General features: G+C 35.8%; 6 protein-coding genes across 7 annotated transcripts; 3 read left to right on the forward strand and 3 right to left on the reverse strand.

Moving 5' to 3' along the window:
* Window positions 1-147: 147 nt before the first annotated feature.
* On the forward strand, window positions 148-1,649 carry LOC116300199 (ADP-ribosylation factor-like protein 16). The gene has a single exon (XM_089030191.1). It carries the CDS (start codon window positions 148-150, stop codon window positions 718-720), a length of 573 nt encoding a protein of 190 aa, XP_088886317.1. The 3' UTR covers window positions 721-1,649.
* On the reverse strand, window positions 1,629-7,125 carry LOC116291439 (cystinosin). The gene is made up of 11 exons (XM_089030190.1): window positions 6,775-7,125; window positions 6,042-6,135; window positions 5,844-5,922; window positions 5,226-5,356; window positions 4,869-4,983; window positions 4,670-4,695; window positions 4,098-4,197; window positions 3,890-4,009; window positions 3,445-3,615; window positions 2,961-3,078; window positions 1,629-2,819 (listed from the first exon to the last, which is right to left on the reverse strand). Exons 1-11 carry the CDS (start codon window positions 6,830-6,832, stop codon window positions 2,593-2,595), a joined length of 1,239 nt encoding a protein of 412 aa, XP_088886316.1. The 5' UTR covers window positions 6,833-7,125; the 3' UTR covers window positions 1,629-2,592.
* Window positions 7,126-7,307: 182 nt separating this feature from the next.
* LOC116291440 (large ribosomal subunit protein mL55) lies at window positions 7,308-9,696 on the forward strand. 2 transcript variants are annotated; one of them, XM_031698610.2, is made up of 5 exons: window positions 7,308-7,389; window positions 7,545-7,614; window positions 7,702-7,733; window positions 8,849-9,138; window positions 9,526-9,696. In XM_031698610.2, the coding sequence occupies exons 1-4, from the start codon at window positions 7,367-7,369 to the stop codon at window positions 9,129-9,131; spliced, it is 408 nt and encodes a 135-aa protein (XP_031554470.1). In that variant the 5' UTR covers window positions 7,308-7,366; the 3' UTR covers window positions 9,132-9,138; window positions 9,526-9,696. The 2 variants fall into 2 exon arrangements, with proteins under 2 accessions (XP_031554470.1, XP_031554469.1); XM_031698609.2 differs by having other exon boundaries at window positions 8,849-9,696.
* LOC116291441 (uncharacterized) lies at window positions 9,629-12,494 on the reverse strand. Its single transcript, XM_031698611.2, has 2 exons — window positions 12,026-12,494; window positions 9,629-11,306 (listed from the first exon to the last, which is right to left on the reverse strand). Exon 2 carries the CDS (start codon window positions 11,274-11,276, stop codon window positions 9,771-9,773), a length of 1,506 nt encoding a protein of 501 aa, XP_031554471.2. The 5' UTR covers window positions 11,277-11,306; window positions 12,026-12,494; the 3' UTR covers window positions 9,629-9,770.
* A 395-nt stretch (window positions 12,495-12,889) lies between these two features.
* On the reverse strand, window positions 12,890-15,889 carry LOC116291442 (small integral membrane protein 7). The gene is made up of 5 exons (XM_031698612.2): window positions 15,791-15,889; window positions 15,045-15,086; window positions 14,823-14,878; window positions 14,298-14,388; window positions 12,890-13,860 (listed from the first exon to the last, which is right to left on the reverse strand). The coding sequence occupies exons 1-5, from the start codon at window positions 15,820-15,822 to the stop codon at window positions 13,845-13,847; spliced, it is 237 nt and encodes a 78-aa protein (XP_031554472.2). The 5' UTR covers window positions 15,823-15,889; the 3' UTR covers window positions 12,890-13,844.
* Window positions 15,890-16,163: 274 nt separating this feature from the next.
* On the forward strand, window positions 16,164-19,483 carry LOC116291438 (uncharacterized). The gene is made up of 4 exons (XM_031698607.2): window positions 16,164-16,421; window positions 16,911-17,162; window positions 18,098-18,320; window positions 18,909-19,483. Exons 1-3 carry the CDS (start codon window positions 16,354-16,356, stop codon window positions 18,318-18,320), a joined length of 543 nt encoding a protein of 180 aa, XP_031554467.1. The 5' UTR covers window positions 16,164-16,353; the 3' UTR covers window positions 18,909-19,483.
* Window positions 19,484-20,747: the final 1,264 nt, after the last annotated feature.

Raw genomic sequence — 20,747 nt, forward strand, 5'->3', positions numbered from 1 at the left:
TGACGAGATTTTAACGGATGGTTAACGAGGGCAAATCGGATATAATATGTCTGCCAGCAGCTGTTACGTTTTCTTTCGCTTCAGTTCCACTAAAAAAAGGCAGTTTTCGGCTTTGAAAAAATAGTGTGTATACTGAAGCGATTTAGAATGGAAGAATCTCATCTACTCGTTCTGGGTCCTGAAGGTGCAGGTAAAACTTTAATGCTCAAAAGACTACAGACGATTTCTTCCCAAATGAGTCTACCGCAAGCTCAAAGACGACATGATTTGGGAGAAGCACCTCCGACTATTCCTACTGTTGGAGTAAATCTCGTTACCATTAATTTATACAGGAAGAAATACACGTTTAGAGAGCTTGGAGGAGCTATGGGTCCTATTTGGTCCAAGTATTTCAAAGATGCAAATCTGCTTGTATTTATAATCGACACCGCAAACAGAACCAAGATCTCCTCGTCTTGTATTCAACTTCTCGATGTTCTCTCGTCCAAACAGACTATCAACATGCCTGTTGCTTTGATATTTAACAAAGTAGATAGTCCAAGTTGTATGCCCATGGCAGAATTACTGACCATCCTTCGCTTGAATGACATTATTTTGTGCGCTAAGCATGACATTACAATCATCGAATCCAGCTTCCGCACAGGACAGGGTATAGATGAGATTATGAAGTGGCTCAAGCTTAAAGCTGGACCAAAGAAGAGGGGATCATTTGCAGTATGAGACATCTATCTTTTACTTTCGAAATCCATATATTAAAAAAAAACATTTTAAAGTACATATACAGATATGGTCCCTCTGTTGCCATAGCACCAGCATATATTATATCATTACTTTAAGTTAATACTAATATTAGAAAATGAAACAGCTTTTTCTGTGCTGTTTCAGTTATATGGTTTGTGAAGAGTAACAAAAGCATGAAAGCATTGCGGAGAGAAGCTTTAGCAGTGGTAGTACAATCTTGTTCCCAAAGCACTTATTTTTTACTTTGCATGCTTGATGAAATAATATGTCAATCATGCACAGTAAGAAATAATGACTCTGGGAATAAAATAGGCCAAAGGCGTGCTTCTCACGCTTCTCGAGAGCTGTGGGTGCTTAAGTGCCATAATACTGAATCCTGAACAGAATATGTTGTTTAATTAAGAGAAAGGAGAAATACATTAAAGTTGTCAAGACAATGCTCTGTTTACTGATACAACACGGTTCTCAACCAATCAGGGTGTGCATAGCAAGGTAACTAGATAAAGGTTAAAAATATTAGGGCAAGGGTTTGCATTGGATTTCAATGCAAACCAGAGAAATCAAGTGCCTTTTAACTGATTTAAAAAGAACCTTGCCATATTTCTATCGTTTGATCTAGGGTTTGAAATTTCGATGGAAAACCAGTCCCAAGTTTTAAATTCAGCCCCACTTTCCCCTGTTAATATCAATGCCGCCCCCAACTTTAAATCAAGGTTAATCTAGGTTTTCCATCGAAATTCAAACCCTACATCAAAAAATAGAAATACAGCGCCGTTGGTCTTTAATATTACATAATATAAAGATATAGCACAATAACCAAGTTTAATAGGAGTCTGTAGACCAGGTTTATTAATATCAAATGTAAAATACATTTTAGGAAGATAATAAAATATTTATTTCAAATTCCATTTTTAAGTCTTTTTTTATTTTATTTATTTATGTCAGTGCCTGCTGTCATTTTGCATATTTACAAAGAAAGTTTTAAAAAATTATTTTAAAACTCTATTTACTACCTTAACATTACTATTAGCAGTTAGACACCAGTCTGATTCTTAAATACTGAAGTACACAAAATTATTGTATTGAGACATAATTTCCATAGTAGTGTAAAGGTGGGGGATCTTTTTCTATTACCCTATTTATTTTAAGTCTTACACAAACAAAAATGCAGCAGAGTCCTGGGAGTCCTGTTATCTCGTACCCCAGATATCTCAAACTTCCAATTATCTCAAACTTGAGGTGGCATTCTGTAGACTTGCCTCGCTATAATGTTTCAACCTTTATATCTTGAACCTCTGTTATTCTGCCTTTTTCCTGGTCTCCAGGATTTCAGATACTGAAACTCTGCCGTCAAGAGAATATGAACTAAGAGAAGGAATCCTACCTATATATCCTTGTAACCATCATGTGCACAGTTTGATGCTATTTTTAGCTTGGAGATATTTTGAGCGATGAACCTGATTGGTTGATTCCTTGAGGGTAGGTGGCTTCCAGTGTTGCAGTAAACAAAGCCTGTTTTTGTCGTGAACGTAGTGAAATATGGCGCTTTTCGTGTCCTAAAACGAGGCATCAAAGAGAAGCATGACCATCGTGCGGGCATGGTAACGAGTTAAAAATAGCATCAATGATTCTAAAAAAAGCAATCAAAGTGTGCACATGATGGGGCACGGGGATTCCTTCTCTTAGTTCATTTTCTCTTGCTGCCGTACTACCTTGACTAAACTATTGTTGGTGGGCATCAATTAACAGCTTTTCATTCATTTTTCTTACATCCACAGTTTGGATTGTCATCGACATTATAATCTTGCTGTCAATTTAAATGATCATATGATTTGCATAAGTTGTTTAGCATCATATAAATAAATGTTTTCGGTTAACTGAGGGCTCTTGAGACCCTTCAACTGGTCTATCTAGACTTCCATCAGGCATTGTGACCTCATGACGACCATCAATGGGATTATAACCTTCTTTGGATGGATATAGACAATAGTGTTGTACCACAAATAATGTATCGAACATGATAGATATAGCCCCAAGGCCAAACTTTGTAAAATCACCAAAAATGGATTTCCAGTCATCTAAAAACATGGATAAAAATAATTATTAATAATAACTTAAATGATAAAGAATAGAGATAGGTTATACGTAAATGTAAAAATGGGGAGGAGACTAAATACTAAATTGAATTGAATCATAAACAATAATTAATCAATATTTACCATTGTTGTAAGCTAACAAAAACATCTGTAGAATACTAAATGAACCTCCAGTAAAATCAAGCAAAACATTCCCAATACTCCAGCCTGAGGTGCTTTGACGACGATAGTTCATTAGTGCCTACAACAAATAGTTAAATGGTAAAAGGAAAATCAATAATAATATACTGAATCCTAACATGAGGTCTGAATAGCAGAAACTCAATAATTGATTTTACAGTCAGGATAACTGCGGTTGATTTTACAGACATGTTTCAGGAGTTCATCTCTGACCCATCTTCAGTGTATAACAGTGATGCATTTTCTAAGCTTAAATATTCGAGGTAAGAACATATAACTGATACTAAAATATCAAATTGAGCCCCCTTCTGACCTTTATATATTTTTTGACGAGCCCCCCTTTTCTCTGTGAGTTTTATGGCAGATCCCTCCCCCAAGACTTTTATTATGAAGGATGATTTAATAGAGGATATGTTTACACTCTTACCTGTGGTATGTATTTAATAAGCGTTACTCCTATCTTTATATAAGAGAAGTAATACAGGTACGTCAACCAAGTAATCTTGTTAGTTAAGGTAACCACCAGGGCTATGGCTGCGAATAACCATGAACCAGCAACAAGTACCTTGCAAATATTGGACACTCTTTGACCTCCACGCTTTAAGAGAATTAAATTGAATATTTTTGTTTCATTTATCTACCATTTATAGTGTTTATATATTTAATGACACATAATTAAAAGATTGATTAGAAAAATAAAAGAAAGAGCAATTTTCTTTTCATCTCAATTTTTTTCTTTTCTGGTTATAAGCTCCAGCTTCCTCCCCAGTCATAGGCAAATCAAAAACTTCCAGGCACAGGGTTTAAATTTAACCTAGCATTTTATGCTGTTTTATGTACTTAAAATATTAATGTTAAATATGGATACTTACGTCATATATAAGGCACTGAAATATCGTCCCCAAGGTGACTGCAATAGCATGTAATGTAAAAACAACATCGTTTAGCTGAACAGGGTTTATTCCACCAGGGTGCTGCTTCTCATACTGATGCTGTTTAAAACACAAAAAGAACATACACAAAATTATCTGACTGATGTCTTCAAGGCTGTTGGGCTTATATTCCTGACAGATTACTGACCTCTACAGTTGGTATCCAGAACATTCCTATATTAAAAAGACCGTATGCAAGGAAACCAGTGATGTTATAAGCCAGGAAATCAAAATTCAAACCAACCACACTGAAAAAAATAGAATTGAAAGGAATTGAAAATCACTTGTCTTTACAAATCATAATGATCAAAAATCATTCTCAGTAGCATGCACAACCAAAACACCTTTTAAATTATTGTTGTCAACCAAAACCTTCTAAATAGATGGCTTGCACTAACAGGTCTTCAGACTCTAAATGCCTTTAAATGAGCAGTTTTGTCAAAATAAAAAAACGGAAATGAAAAGAGCATCTTGCTATTAGTAGGGAGGCGGAGTTCCAGCTCATAATAAGTGAAACAGGAGAAATGGCTTTAGATATAAAATTGAAAGTTTTATAAGGATTTGTATGGGAATATGCACTGGATGGCAAAAGCATTACCAGGATGGGGTCACATGACCTGTTAGTGCAAGTCATCTACGGCAAGGATGACACTGATGGTGACATTGAGAATGACTGTAATAAGCATTGATATTGATGAGTGAAAAGAATTTTGTTTCTACCTTTTTCGTTTCCAATTCAAGTACACCTGTTAAGTCAAAAGAAAATTCTTTTTTTAATAATGTATGTCTAACATACAATTCATGTGATCCTATCGAGCGTTGAAAAGTGGTCAGGTTGGTAATGTGAAGTTCAGCAGAAGTTCATTTATAGCTAAAAAAAGTTGTATGACTTTCAAAATTTAAGTTATTGTACATGTACCTGTGGGTAGAAGGAAACTGACCAAGCCACGAAGTAGATCCAGCCGATGACAGCATTAATGATTATCAGGGGAGGGAAATGTACTACTCTCACAACTACTTTGATGCCATCATACCTAATAGCCAAAATATTGGGTTAACAAACTAAACCCTACCCTGGGGCCCAGAGGTTATTGCATTCAGCATTCTCGCTCCGGCATTTAAAATCCCTGTTAACTTTTTGTGGTGGGGGTCAAAAGTGATTGGTTGACATAACACGTACAGCTTCAAGCAAAACAGAAAAGTAAAATAATAATAATTTTGAAAAATGCATCTTTTACTGCTATGCTGACAGTGATTCCTGGTACAAATAACTTACTTTATCGAAGTGTTTGAATGGCTTTCATTGACAAGTGTTGCATTTTTCACAGTTACAGTTGCCTTGCCAACCTTTAGTCCATGAAATTTTACATAACATGGATCTTCCTTACTGTTTGAAAAAATGCTAACCTGGAGGTAAATGATAGAATATAACATTGACTGCAAAATTCCAGAAAAATACACCTTGTTTTTCCTTTTTGTTTTGTAGCAGACAGGGAAGAATCCAGGAATCTGAGAAAGTAGGCAGGGGGGGCAGGGAAGGATCCAGGAATCTGAGAAAGGAGGGAGGGGGGCAGGGAAGGATCCAGGAATCTGAGAAAGGAGGGAGGGGGGCAGGGAAGGATCCAGGAATCTGAGAAAGGAGGGAGGAAGGGGGGGCAGAACATTCAGCATCAGGCAAACCTCACTGCTGACATGTAAAAGGAAGCTATGTGTCTGGTGACATGGTTCAAAGGAAAATCAAAAATATTCCTTAAATCCACTCATGCCAGGCAGTATGCAAACTACTAAAATTCCTTTTCCATAATGCTTTGGATTAGCACCATAAAGACATTTTATAACAATGTATAATAACAATAATACTTCTAGATAATTCAAAGTTGAGGCATGGACTTACTTCTTCCTTGGACAGGTTTGCAATGCCAGGTTTGCTACTAGTAAAATTTGCAATCAAATCCAAGTTTTCAACGGGATAACTGTTGATAATAATATATTGAATAACTTATTATTACTGGTAAGCGCTATTGGTATCAACTCCATTGAAATCATATAAATGTGTTACTGAATAGAGCCCTGTTTATTAAGTACAACATACTTTGCTTTTAAATATACTCCAAAGTGGCCTGAGTGTCCTACTTCAATATGCATGTCACCATCTGCATCTGTAAGCACCTCAATGACTTTGTTTCCTAGAAAGAATTATAATTTTATTTATTCCTTTATGTCAATCAAACATGGCAGAGGACTAACAATGCTGTCTATGCAGTGTAGTTACAGACAGCCTTATGTATCTTCTAGTGCAGAGTCAGTAAGTCAGTTGGTCAGTCAGTCAGTCAGTCAGTCAGTCAGTCAGTCAGTCAGTCAGTCAGTCAGTCAGTCAGTCAGTCAGTCAGTCAGTCAGTCAGTCAGTCAGTCAGTTGGTCAGTCAGTCAGTCCATAGACCAATCAGTCTCAATCAGTCAGTCATTTAGTTTGTCAGTTAACAAGTCAGTCAGGCTTCCTCATAGATCACTAATTAATAATAAGCATAAAGTTAATTAAACAGTGATTATGTAACAGCTGCGCTCTTTGTGTGTCATATGGTCCATTCATCCAATAAATCATACAATCATCCAGGCAAGTACAATCCTAATACATTATCATAAAAGCTCAAGCAAGAATTTATGAGAAGAAAATCAGATGTGAAAGTCCAGATTTCCACAAAAATAAATAACAATAAGCTTAAATAATTATCTAAGCTCACAAATAAGATAATTTTACTTCAAGATCAGGCAAGATGCTCTCCGACTTATCCAATAATTGGTTAATATATTTTAATAAAAACTTACCTTGGCAAACAATAGATCCAAATATAAGAATAAGGAAAATTTGTAAAGTCAATGCCATGGTTCCAAGCCGGGTAACTTATAGTATAGCTGTCGTAAATTTATTCTTTGTGGACTCAAAAAGTTCAATATTATTGACTACGTCTTGATTAGTTCACGATTATTTTCCTGTGCGCCCTCTACAAACCGGTTTAATATCAAGCGATCCTTGTCTAGAAGAGATCGAGTCCTTGGTTTTGACAAACCGCAAGTTGTTTTGTTTGTGGAGTCATTCATGCCTCCCTCACATGTTTTCTGTGATACAAGTCACAAGACTTGCATACAGTGTACGACGACGACAGCGATTGACATCGAATTCCACAGGAACCCCAATGCGACTAATTCCTACGATCCAAATTTATCCATTAAAAATCAACTAAATTTCAATAATTTAAATCATGAATCCAACAAAGGTAGTATCTAGTGTTATATAAACAAATTTTATTTCAAAAATTTTGCCATGTAAAAATATACTGTTTTATCTTTTTGCGTAGGGCTTTCTGTGGTGAATCTGCGATACCAGACCAGTGGATACCCATTTATAATCACATTCAAAATGGCTGCTGTCATGTTTGCGAGGTATAACAAAGTTTCTCCTATTTTACTGAAATTTTCTCCAAATTCTCTTATAGTTTTTAAGTCAAATAACCCAGAATACTTAACACGTAAGCCTATCTTTTGCGGTTCCTTTTTTTCATTAATATTCTCTTGTTTTTTCTTGCTTGTTTTCACAGACTAGAAACAGTCCTCCAGAGAAGCAGAACTCTTCAAAGTTACTTTGGATGTTGTAGTCAAATATATTATGTAGGTGACTTCAAACATCATTTACATGGCGTATGACTTTTTATTATGCATTATTTTTTTTATATATGATGTTTATATTTTCAACAGAATGCTGCTGCTAATACTTCAAGACCTCAAAGGTAAACATGATTAGGAACTGGTCATAAAGTATAGGGGGTGGGGGGGGGGGGCAAAATCAGGGGGTGGGTCACATAATTTTGAACTCCTTCAAAGGGGTGGGCTGTTGATAAAATTTGACAACTAAAGAGGGTGGGCCATTACAAAATAGAGTAGTATTATAATTGTCATCATCAGAATTTCTCAAGGAAATTTGCAGTTCCAGAGGATCTAGTTAGGAAGTATGTAAAACATCTGTAGTACATTCAAATGAAAAAAATTAAAAGGGCAAATGAAAAGAAAGAATAAGGAAGAGAAACTCAAAGCATACAAAGACTATGACTGGAAAGACATACAAGAGGGTTGCAAACTTGGACCTCTTTTTAAAAAAGCACAACTTGCTCAAGCGCAAAAATGTACAAAAGTGAGAAAGTCCAAGTAATAAATGCTTGGCTGTCTATGCAGTTTTTAAATACTACGACAAGTACAACGGAAAAAGAGCATGAAGAAGATGGTACTTCACGCAAGGACACTGAAGATGATGATACTTTATGTGAGGAAACTGATGAGGATACTGAAGATTTGGATAGTGACGAAGAAACTGACATTGTTACTCATGAAATAGGAATTACTGATAGTGAGGAAAACGATGACTGAGAAAGAAGAAGCCGAAACAGTCAATGTTACAATAAGTGGTTGACGTGTGCAACCAAGAAAATTCTTTTGGGATTTAGATTTTTTCAGGGGTGGGTTATCTGTAATTTTGATTCTAAACTGGGGTTGGGTCATCCCATTTTCAGCATCATTTTATGATGAGCCAAAAAACACTGATTCTATTCTGATTTTGCCCCCCCCCCCCCCCCTATACTTTATGACCAGTCCCTTAGTGTATTGTATAACATGATGTTTTCTATAAAAAAAATCTTTGAAAAAGAATTAAGAAAATATTTACTTTCAACTTGCCAATTTGCCACGAACAATTTCATAAATAATGAATATTTATCATCGGAAAAAAGTCCCAGTTGAGGACGCAGTGGGAGGAAGGGGGGTTGGGGCGGGGGGCTGAATTGAAATCTAATGTTGCCCTCACTCTAATACATATCATCATTGTCTTATCAAGAAATTTTTTTCTCCACAGCACTTGTAGTGCATCGATAACCAGACTAAAAAAATCCACATACCCAAGAATGTATAAAGTAAGACTTGTCCAGCCTGATGGCTCATCATACACCATAAGATACCATGAGCCTCTCAAACTGATAAGACTGCCAGTTGATCCATCAACATTGACAGAAGAGGAAAGAAAAGAAAGATTGCGCAGACTAAAGCCTGAGAAACCAAAGAAAATTTACCAAATTGAAGATGATGATGGAGACTTTGATCAAAGATCGTGGACAAACTTGATTAAAAAGAATTCATAAAGGCATGGTAAAATTTAGCATCCTACGCAGACGTTGTTAGTGTCTGTCACACAACGTTTCCCTAATGTTGCGTGACAGACACTAAGAATGTCTGCATAGGAGGCTAGGTAAAATTTTTAACCCATTGAATGGAGAGCATATGTTTCAATACTATTTCTTGGTATCACTAGACATCATTAGCCTTCTATTATGCAATTTTCATCAACTGAATCACAAGTTTTCAATAGAATTCTTTCTGGCTAACAGTCATTGTGGTAAGTGTTTGCCCACCATTTGGAGCAGATAATAAAATCCAAAGACTTATTAGCCGATTAAAACCCAGCAAAACTGGAACCATTCACTTAGTTTGAATGTCATGTTAACAACTATAATATTTGATATTCAATGTTTCTAGTTGAGGAGAAGGAATTATCAAATGAATAAGAATAAAGTAAGAAGAGTACAAAGGCAAGCAAAGGATAGTGAATCCAGAAACACATAAAAGATTTGCAGAAAACAAAATTGTTACTTCATTTATTTATTTGTTTAATCCTTCCATCAAATCATTAAAAAATGAAGTTTGAAATTTTTGAACTTAAATAGGAGTTACTTCTTACAGCCTTTAGTTTTCGAATCTCTACGTCCACTTATTTTTAATTATTAATTTCTCTTTTTCTCTTCTTTCATGATATCATTCTCATTTTCCATTTTAGGCTCATTCTGTTCATTTTCATTATCATTCCCACTTTCATTTCCTTTCTCATTTTCTTTCCCATTTTCTTTCCCATTTTCTTTCCCATTTTCTTTCCCATTTTCTTTCCCATTTTCTTTCCCATTTTCTTTCCCATTTTCTTTCTCAATTTCATTCCCATTTTCATTGTCTGGTTCCTTTAGTGACTCTTCTAGTTTTTCACTGCATTTTACAACGTTTTCCTTATTTTCGTTCGGTTCATTTCCTGCGTCTTCATTCGATAATTTTTGTTTGGTATTGCATTCCTCGTTTGTATTTTCTTTGCTTTCTGTTTGTTCATTCTCTTGTGAGTTATTATTTTCTTTTGGTGTTGATTCTTGAGCCGAATCAGTCTCGCCCTTCGGACTTCTTTCTTTATTATCTATAGTAGTACTAGTATCGTCTGCTTCTGTTTCTGTAACCGTGGTTAAACTTGACAATGATAGACTTTCTCCTTCAGCTCTCGGTATCTTAATCGCTTTATCCTTCATAATTACCTTGGTATCATTCTTCCTTTCCTTCGTCCTCGGAGTGGAATTCGATTCGCTTTTTTCATGGAAAGGCAACGAAAACCCAACAGCACGGATTTCAAACTTTGGCGGTTCTCTCGGGATTTTTTCTATTCTCTTTTGTGCGCACGGAACTTCTCTTATAGCTGATCTTACTTTTGGTCTAGTACTGCTCGCGCCTTGTTCTGGTATTCGTCCATGCCAGTCAAGTCTACACGGTGTGCCGACACGTGATGTTGGGGTACTGTCTACCCAGAAGTCCTTAACAAGGGAAGCCGCTTCGATTCTATCACCTCGTAGCTCAAGCACTACCTCTGTATCCTGTTCTGCGCTTCCTAAGTCCGGAGAAGCGAATCCCCTTGGAGTTGTGGATCGTGTTGGTGTGTAAACCCTTGAGGTTTTCCGCGCGCTTTTTCTTGTATCGATTATGGGCGCGTTGAAGCGTGGTGTTACCGGAGCTGTTAGATTACCTGTTTCTAGCGGTAGTTCTCGGCGTTGCTCTTTTTGTCTAAACCCAGGCGCACTAGAACAACGTACTTCATCCTCTTTCATCATTCCATCTACTTTCCTCACTATTCCTTTCTTTTTTATTTTACTTTTGATAGCTTTATTTTTCTTATCATGATCGTTGCGGCTGTCTTTATCCTCTGTTCTTATCACATCATTTATTCCTTCTGTTCTTCGCTCTTCGTCATGCATTGTCTTCTTCGCCAGCAACGTTTCACCTTTTGTTGGCGTAGAATAGAATGTGCTTTTGTCAAGATGTCGAAGAACTTTAGCAGGGAAGCTGCCAGTGTACGCTATGGGAGGAGGGTCGTCGGAATAGATTCTTTCTTGTACTGAAGGTTCCTTGTTCTTGATGACGGAGATGGGTGGTAAGAGACTCACCACGTGATCTCTCCGAGATTGTTGTTTGAACCTTAGCATTACTTAGGTTTTTCTTGTCCAAGATAATACCTGAAAGAACGTGATTTGAAGTGTTAGAGCTATTGTTTAGACTGGGGTACGGGATGCCGTCATTTAGAAAGTTACTCGAACTTCTACAAATTTGAGTTCACTGAAGCAGAAATACGGTCAAAGACAACTAGACATCTTTTTTGGATTGAAAAATATGGAAGATATATATTTTTTCTAATAATATTTTACTTACGAATTACTAAATCGAAGAAAAATAACCAACTTAGGATTCATAAAATAGGATTTTTTGTTAAAAACTTCAGGATTTTTTCTTAGAAAAATCCTTGCGTTTGCAATTCGTTTTTAAAACTTTTTTTTGACTCGGAATGTGCAATGACTAGAAATAAAGTCAGTCTTGAACTGAATATCACTGTGAAAGTTCCCGAGCTCGAGATGACAGATGAACTTTGATATACTTTGATAGAGTGAGGCCAGATTTAGATTGGTTTACCAAAAGTGCTTAGCAACGGGTCGTATCAACAAAACTTTTAGGAACAATCACACAGCACTCCTTTCTACTGAATTAATAGAATGGCCTTTAGTCTCTAAACAATTTGATTAACCTTTACGTGTGTTCTTCAAATTGATTATATTTTTCTGCATCCCATAGCATTCAAAAATCATTGCATTCTGTAAACAATTAATTAAACCCGTAGTAACTCTAAGATTATTCTAGTTATTAACGTAAAATTAGGAATGATAAAAGAGTTTTGACTTACTTTAAGATCTTGAAAACGCTACATGTGATATGTACAGGATTTTTTTCGTCTTGATTTATACGCACGCTTCTGTGTTTTCATACGGTCAACATATCCAAATTTCTATCAAAACACACGGACTGTACGATGTACATACGCTTACCATCTCCAATGACGCCAGATAAACTTTACTTCAATGTAGTAAAACAATGAGGGAATGATCAGCGTTAAGTACTGACCTCTTGGGAATACGTTGTTCTTTGTGTGGTCCTAATTATTACTGTTTACTAAACACAGGGAACAAACTCTTTATGAGAATGGTCTGTCTATAAACGTGTTCAGATGCACGCAGGCTAGATTTTTGCGACATTGTGGACATAGTCAAGAATGGTAAAGGATTAGCTCGTGCAGGACAAAAGTCTATTTACTAGAAGCATGAGAAATTTTTTAAATTGTATTTTCAAAAATCGCCGCAAAATTCGCTTCCTAAATCGCCGCAAAAATCGCCTATGTTATCGTGCGTCGTGGGTATAAAGTCGTAAGTAAATCGATTGGGATGTGATACTGATTATTTCATCCCATAGTCTATCATGTGGACACCTCTTTAATAAGGTCATCTATATTATGGACATTAAGACAAACACGTCTATGATATGGACACCTATATAATGGTCATGGACACCCATGTCACGGACAGTATCCCAGAAAGCCTGCATTTTTCCTGGAAGCAGATGTGAGAGAACAAATATGCAGCTATAGATCTACTCACATACATTTGATTTGGAAACTGCTACTTTGACAGAAATAATTAAACATGAACCTTTTATTTAAAACTAACAGTTGCCGAGCAGTCAACTCATCACAAGGAGACTCATAAATGTCTACAACATTTGTAATAATTTTTTATTTAATGATTATGACACCAAAATAAACCTTAAAGATATCTTGTTCTATACTAGATTTTAATATTATCATATTACCATTTTTTACAAAATTCTTTTGGTATCTTTGTACAATTATTTCTATTTAAAAGGAGGCTACTTGTTTAAACCATAGAGGCTTTGCACCATTACATGCCAGTGACAATAATACAGCTTGGACTGCCGGTGGTTAGATGGCAGAACAATAAAATCTCATTGCTCTTGGGAATTGAGTTCTTTCTCATGTAAAACTATTGCATTCTTCATGCCATCTAACATGGCTGCCGTCATGCAATGGTGCAAAGCCTCTATTAGTGACAGGGCTTACAGTCATAAATGTATTCTTAATTACAACCAGTCTACATCAAAATCAAGTTTTGGAGGTTCTCCATCTAAAATTTTAATCTAAATTTACTTGTACTTGAAGTTTCATTAAAAAGGATAAAAGGTGTGGTGTGGTGTGGTGTGAGCTACTATTGCATCACCTCACACCAACAAAACTCATGTTTGATTCCAGACTTGGTGTCGTATTCCCAAGAATAATAATTGTTGTGTATGAGTAATTGAATTGCTTCAAGGGTGTATCTCCAAGTTCCCTCCCTCCAGTAAAACCAACTTTCCTATTCCAATTCGATCTTTGAGCTTTCAAATAGTTTGGAGCCTAACTCTGTTGTGATAAGGTAAAATTCTTTATTTTTTACTTCTAATATGTAGCTCAGTTCAACAGGGCTCACCTAAAGGAGCTCTTGAAAATGCGCCCTCATATTTTTTTACCAAAGCCCCTAAGATATCACTGGTCTAGGCTGCCCTCTTTCTTGAATATTAACACCCAGTCAATTCAGCAGTTGATTAAGCTTTCCATATAACAGCAGGGTTGGACAAAATCTTATTAATAATTTAGAAATTTGACGTACTCCACATCACGACCCAAAGATTCTTTAAATTGAAAAGAAAGAAAGAGTTAGCAATGGTTACAGCACTGAAGCTTTGGTGAGGGGAAAGTGAGGGAGAGGAACTGATGAAAAGTGGAGCATGTAAGGGGATAAGAATTGTGCATTAGATATATGTATTACATATTTTAAAATTGTCATCGCCAAGATCCAAAAATAGCTGGGCAGGAATGACTTTGGGTTGGTGCATGAGGCAATTTTTTTTGAAATAGGTATGTATGACATTGGATAAAAGGGATAAAAATAATGGCTGCTCTACAATGGCTGGACACGCTGTGACACATGGTCAATCAAATTGACTGGTGAAAAGGATTGGCTTGAGAGGTGTTTGGGCAGACAAGTGCCAATTTTGGCTTGACATTGTCCACCAAACAATGATATTGAAAGAGAAAGAAAATACGGTAAGCAAAATGCAGTACTTACATTATCATACATATCATCATTGCAACATTCCAAATTCCAATGAATATTCTGAAATATCTCAAGTTTAACAAAAACTCTCTAAACTTTTCACCTATAAAGAGATAAAGAGATGCATTGCTTTATTAGTGCTGGTCTTCTGTCAGCTGATAAAAGTCTTGTATGAATTTGAAAACTAGTCTATTATATGGCATGAACCTAAAGCTAGAATATATTCCAATCGTCTGTAGTTTCAGCTTCTTTCAAAACATTATATATATCATGACTTAGCTTTTCCATTGAATGAAACTGAAATCTCAGACGTTAGAAGCAATTATGATTGCATATTTAGAGACCTTGCATGTGACGACAGCACAATACAAGCACATTTTCAAAAAGTTTTTCATGTGTCGTACATGCTTGACAATGTGTAACATCTCTATTATAAAGATGGGTGAAAAGATCTTGTAATTTAACAGCAACAATTTTGAATTTGCTTGGTTTTACTACCAAATAAGATCGAGATCTGAACTAAACTTTACGACTTACCAAGAGTTGACTCTTGTACCTCCTCACCAAATGAATCTGTTGGGGATTTCTTTTTCCTATAAAATAAGATCAATTGTTTCAAATTCCTTTTGGATAAATACTGGACTATCGCGCTAATAGACCTATCGTAAGGTAGCCAATCATAATGCAGCATTTGTAATAGTCTGCTAGTTTGTCTATATACAGCTGTAATACCAGTATCACAAAGACGGATTTACTTACAGTTTGAAGTTTAGAACAGCACAAGCATTTATCAATAATGTCCTGTAAGATAGAGATTAAAGTACATATAGTTAAATTTGTGATATAAAAACTTACTAAAGGTATCAGATTTGAGAAATAGTCTCAACAAAAATTGGGCAACAGACTACCATCAATCAAATAAATCAATATGGTTAGAGTATTTTCCCATGTACCTCCTTCTATGGACCCCATAAATCTTTATGTACTCAAATGAGTGGTTTGATTGATGGCAGTGTATTGCCAATTTCCATGTTACGACTGTTATCAATGCGTTGCAATGAAAACAGTGGTAAAGCAAGACTTTCAACAATCTAGGACCACCCCATCCCTTCCCCTTAATTTAAGATATCAAGTTTATAGCTTACTCTCGTCAGATTTTTTAAAATCCATTTTTTCTAACCATAGGATCTACAGAGACACATACAGTATTTTAAATAGGAGTGAAATAAAGATTCCTTTGGGAATGACAACCTCATGGCATCTGACCATTTCAACACAAAGCAAACTAACCAACGTATTCTTGTGTATGATATATTTTATTTAGATTTAAAGTCGAATATAGAGTTATATAAAATTTCAAGAAAATCTGCTTATTCATGAATGCATAGGTCGATTTATTTTTTTGGCGAGTTTAATTTGTAGTGATCGTCTTTAAAGTTAGAAAAAAATTACACGAAAACAGGCAATTTATGTACAAAAATTATTGATAAATAAAAGATACTTACGCTGCAATCAAGAAATCTGAAATAAAAGCCATTTTTAGAGGATTTTTACAACAAACTTTTCTTGTATCGTTTTGTTTTTTTTCTTACTGAGTTGGCAGCTGAGCGGCCAGGCTTTAACCGCAAAAATACTAACACGGGGAGAGAAGGGTAAGTTATTGATTTTATTCTTGGATAACACTTTAAAGCTTTAAAAAGCTTATTTCTTTAAATATACAACATGATATATTTATATCTTGTGATTTATTTAAAAGATATATATTAAGATTATAATGCTTTAAATTAAGTAATTATTATATTTATTAAAACAAAGTATAACCCTCCCCTCCCATAGCAGTGATGTTTTTTCTTAGAACCCAGTCTTCCAGTGTTTTTTTAACGTTTTATCAGAGGTCAAGATGGAGCGTTTGGTTTTCAATCTTTTGATATTTTTAAGCATTTTCCAGCTCACATGTGGAGAGTTTTCGCCCAAGGGAGACGTTCATTTTGGTATAGCTTCAAACTTGGAGGTAGCAACGTTTGGTGCTAACTGATTTTGGGGTCCGGATGCCCGTTATGGTGCTATAATGGGTGTCCAGAGAACTCGCGTAGGGTACACTGGAGGAAACACATTGAATCCTACTTATAGATCACTGTAGGTTAATTAAAGAAGATTATGATTTTAAAACAATTCCATAATGAGATATCTTTAGACCTTGCAAGCCTTTTTAGGGGTGGGGTAGTCTACTTAGGTGGAGGGGCCACGGGGAGGAGGGGGGGGGACTCTGATTAAATCCAATCAATCTCTGGTAGGCACATGAATGACCATGGCTTATGTTACATGAAGTATTGTTATATTGGTAAAAAAAGGGAGGATTGATAAGCGATTATAGTCCCATATGTTGGCTCCCACATCCACGTATATCAAGAACATTCTAATCAATACTCCGTCCATTTTACAGTTCCATTCAGTGACCACGAATAATAGTTCCTAGCCAAGGCTGGAGTTAATGCGCAAGATAAACTGTAGTTTTGCAATGCTCGGAAACTCCAGCCTCGGCTAGGAACTATTATTCGTGGCCACTTGAATGGAACTGTAAAATGGAGTATTGGTAGTTTACAGTAAATGTTCTTTCTTTGATAGTGGTGATCACACAGAAGCAATCCAAATCCAGTTCAACCCTTCGCAGGTTAGCTACAAACGCCTTCTAGAAATCTTCTGGTCTTTACATGACCCAACAGAGCCCCAAACAGCACAGTACAGGTCTGTTATATTTGTTCACAATGAGAAACAGAGAAAAATTGCCCAAAAGTTCATAAAGGAAAAACAGAAGAAAATGAAACGCAAGATACTGACAAAAGTGGAAGACGCTTCACAGTTCTATAATGCTGAGGGGTAAATGCCATGTTTTAATGAGATATAAATGCATACTTTCAGATAATATTGAAGAAATAGAAAACGAGCGCATGTGCTGTGTGCAATCATAAAGCACACGGGGGTTGGCAGAACACAGGAGAAGTGTTAGGAGAAGCACAACGCTTAGCGGAGTGCTTCTGGACACTTCTCGAGTGTTCTGCCAATCCCCAAGTGCTTTATAACGGCACAGCACAACAAGCAAGTTTTTTATTTCTTTTATGAAATACAAATTACAATAACCGTTATTTTAGTGACGCAACGGAAAGTGCATGCACATGCAATGTGCTCTCATAAAGCACGCGCTCCAAGCCAATCAGAACGCGACATTCATAACAGTTATTTTATAAATATCTATAATCCTTCCATCAATGAGATTTTTTGACATGAGTGTTTCCTTACCCAGGAATTTGAGTCCCATGCCGTACAAGTCATAGAGAATTCAGATATTGGATTTTCCTGTCATCTTTCTCCCACTCCTCCTTCCCCAATATCCAATGAGCCTGATACTTTTCTAAATGAACTATTGCCCCAAAATGGCACTAAAAAATAAAGGTGCATATGAGTAGAGTGGCCAACCTCTATTTATCAACCAGGGTAAAGTTGTACGAAGGGTGGATTGTGCTATCCGATGGATAAATCCTTATCCAGTGGATAAAGGGATGCAAAGCGTTATCCAATAAATAATTTATCCAATGGATAAGATTTATCAGTTGGATAAGTGCCTTCCCCCTTGTACAACCGGGACCTGTTATCAGAGTCCCAAAGAAGTTTTCCTAGTACTTTATAACTTATCTATTGAATGACTACCCTCTTTTCAGTGACCACTTCACGATTCCCAGAGGATGGCCACTTAATAGAGGTCATAATTATAGTTCTAAGATTAGATTTTTTCCCTCTCTTTGTACTTTCTTTAGTTACCATCAAAAATACCGATTACGACAGTCTCCCCAACTCATGCAGCATTTCCAACACATGTCTGATGAAGAGCTGATGGATTCCTTTGTTGCTGCCAAACTCAATGGTTATAAAGGTCTTTACAACACTAATGCTAAAGCTACCAGGAAAGCCTTGAAGGAATACAAGAGCAGTCACCCTTATGCAGTTGAACATCTTGATGCTCTGTTAGAATTGATTTAAGTGAGTAGTGTTGCTCTGGATGTTTCAGCAAGTTATACAAAATATACCCTCAGACCTTCCCAAACCGCCTGGAAACTCCAATTTCTCCTCATGGAGGAGGTATGGATAGTTTTTGGAATTACACAATGTAATCTCATAAGTCCCTCCCCACCCCTTGGAAATTCCAATCCCACTCCATAGGTGATGCATAAATATTTTCTGAAGCTACACCATTTCAGACCACATGCATGTTTTTTTTTGAGTATAAGATTATTCATCATACTATGTTTCCTCTATTTAATCCCCATGGGGGCTAATTTTTCCAGTGCTTTTAGACTTGAGGTCTTATTACTGCTATTTTCATGAACATGCAAACTCTGTAGCTGTGAGCTGCATGCCAAAATTTGGTTTTTCGCTGCTGCCAGTCAAAACTTAGAAAGGTACTGGTAAACTGATTACTTTTGATTGATGGCAGTGAAAAACAAAATTTTAGGGTACAGGTCGCAGCTAGCGACTTTACATGTTTATACAAATAGCAGTAATAAATAGTAATAAACTTTTATGATCTCTGGGAATTCATAATTATTTTTATTTATAAACTCACAACAGGTAAAATGACTCGCAGAGGCCTGCCAAGGAAAAAGGACCAAATACCGGCTTTAGTGATGGGGGCTTATAAGAGGCTGGGAGCTTATTTAGTTTTTGGCACCTCTGTGCATGCGCTTAAATGTACTGGGAGCTTCATAGAAGGGGGGCTTAATAGAGGTTAGGGGCTTCATAGAGGAAATATGGTAAGTTCTGCATATTCATGTGTATTTTCAAGATACTCAAATCACATATTGTCTGAAATCTGAAAGCTACAGAGGACAAAGTAAATAAAGTTTCAAGTATAAAATACAATTAAAAAAAAAGTATAAATTAAAATCATAGGCAAGAAGTTTCCAAAAATACACAACCTAATAAAATATTTTTAATCTTTAAAAGATAACTTAATTACTTATACCTTTTTTAGACCTTCTGAAGTTGTTTGATGATTAATATTTAGGCTAGCTTAATGATGAATGTTAGTCAAATACTTCAAAAGGGTATGCTAACATTCTGATAATATTGCCCAAAATAAAACATCAGTAACTAATTCTCAGAAGGTATTTAATTTCAAATAAAATTACTTTTCAAATGAAAAAGTTTTCTGTGTTTATTGTCACCAAAAGTAAATAAAAATCAAATACATATAGTTATAGTCCATGGAATTTTTTGACCATTTTTTGCATAAAACAATACTTTGAAGAGTGTGAAGAGCAATCAAAATCGATCAAAACCATGGACTATAGTCCATGCTTTTTGGCCAAAAACACCCATTTTTTAAATTTCATAAATCATTCATATTTTTTGAAAAGGTGTGAAAAACACCCAAAATCGATCAAAACCATGGGCTATAGTCCATGCTTTTTGGCCAAAAACACCCATTTCTCAAGTTTCATAAATAATTCATATTTTTTGAAAAGGTGTGAAAAACACCCAAAATCGATCAAAACCATGGGCTATAGTCCATGCTTTTTGGCCAAAAACACCCATTTTTAAAGTTTCATAAATAATTCATATTTTTTGAAAAGGTGTGAAAAACACCCGAAATCGATCAAAACCATGGGCTATAGTCCATGCTTTTTGGCCAAAAACACCCATTTTTCAAGTTTCATAAATAATTCATATTTTTTGAAAAGGTGTGAAAATGACCAAAAAACGATCAAAACCATGGGCTATAGTCCATGATTTTTCGCCAAAAATGACCCATTTTGAGAATTTTATGAATAATGCATGTTTTTTAAAAAGGTGTGAAAAACACCCGAAAACGATCAAAACCATGGGCTATAGTCCATGCTTTTTGGCCAAAAATGACCCACTTTAAACATGTTATGAATAATGCATGTTTTTTAAAAAGGTGTGAAAAACACCCGAAATCGATCAAAACCATGGGCTATAGTCCATACTTTTTGGCCAAAAACACCCATTTTTCAAGTTTAGTAAATAATTCATATATTTTAAAAAGGTGTGAAAAACACCCGATATCGATCAAAACCATGGGCTATAGTCCATGCTTTTTGGCCTAAAACACCCATTTTTCAAGTTTCATAAATAATTCATATTTTTTGAAAAGGTGTGAAAATGACCCAAAAACGATCAAAACCATGGGCTATAGTCCATGCTTTTTGGCCAAAAACACCCATTTTTCAAGTTTCATAAATAATTCATATTTTTTGAAAAGGTGTGAAAAACACACGAAATCGATCAAAACCATGGGCTATAGTCCATGCTTTTTGGCCAAAAACACCCATTTTTCAAGTTTCATAAATAATTCATATTTTTTGAAAAGGTGAGAAAAACACCCGAAATCGATCAAAACCATGGGCTATAGTCCATGCTTTTTTGCCAAAAACACCCATTTTTCAA

This window comes from Actinia tenebrosa, unplaced genomic scaffold (genome assembly GCF_029948245.1).
Source record: "Actinia tenebrosa isolate PJP-AT-01 unplaced genomic scaffold, QUT_ActTen_1.0 PGA_scaffold15__27_contigs__length_11533743, whole genome shotgun sequence".
Classification (NCBI taxonomy): domain Eukaryota; kingdom Metazoa; phylum Cnidaria; class Anthozoa; order Actiniaria; family Actiniidae; genus Actinia; species Actinia tenebrosa.

Excerpts from the sequence above, each read along its gene's own strand:
- LOC116300199 (XM_089030191.1), top strand. The coding sequence starts at position 148 with ATGGAAGAATCTCATCTACTCGTTCTGGGTCCTGAAGGTGCAGGTAAA.
- LOC116291439 (XM_089030190.1), bottom strand. The coding sequence starts at position 6,832 with ATGGCATTGACTTTACAAATTTTCCTTATTCTTATATTTGGATCTATT. Across the intron at positions 6,136-6,774 it reads TGGATCTATTGTTTGCCAAG|GAAACAAAGTCATTGAGGTG; the intron begins GTAAGTTTTTAT and ends AATTCTTTCTAG. Across the intron at positions 5,923-6,041 it reads GGAGTATATTTAAAAGCAAA|TTATCCCGTTGAAAACTTGG; the intron begins GTATGTTGTACT and ends TATTATCAACAG.
- LOC116291440 (XM_031698609.2), top strand. The coding sequence starts at position 7,367 with ATGGCTGCTGTCATGTTTGCGAG. Across the intron at positions 7,390-7,544 it reads GCTGCTGTCATGTTTGCGAG|ACTAGAAACAGTCCTCCAGA; the intron begins GTATAACAAAGT and ends TTGTTTTCACAG. Across the intron at positions 7,734-8,848 it reads AATACTTCAAGACCTCAAAG|CACTTGTAGTGCATCGATAA; the intron begins GTAAACATGATT and ends TTTTCTCCACAG.
- LOC116291441 (XM_031698611.2), bottom strand. The coding sequence starts at position 11,276 with ATGCTAAGGTTCAAACAACAATCTCGGAGAGATCACGTGGTGAGTCTC.
- LOC116291442 (XM_031698612.2), bottom strand. The coding sequence starts at position 15,822 with ATGGCTTTTATTTCAGATTTCTTGATTGCAGC. Across the intron at positions 14,879-15,044 it reads GCTGTTCTAAACTTCAAACT|GAAAAAGAAATCCCCAACAG; the intron begins GTAAGTAAATCC and ends CTTATTTTATAG. Across the intron at positions 14,389-14,822 it reads GGTACAAGAGTCAACTCTTG|GTGAAAAGTTTAGAGAGTTT; the intron begins GTAAGTCGTAAA and ends ATCTCTTTATAG.
- LOC116291438 (XM_031698607.2), top strand. The coding sequence starts at position 16,354 with ATGGGTGTCCAGAGAACTCGCGTAGGGTACACTGGAGGAAACACATTG. Across the intron at positions 16,422-16,910 it reads AATCCTACTTATAGATCACT|TGGTGATCACACAGAAGCAA; the intron begins GTAGGTTAATTA and ends TTTCTTTGATAG. Across the intron at positions 17,163-18,097 it reads CAGTTCTATAATGCTGAGGG|TTACCATCAAAAATACCGAT; the intron begins GTAAATGCCATG and ends TACTTTCTTTAG.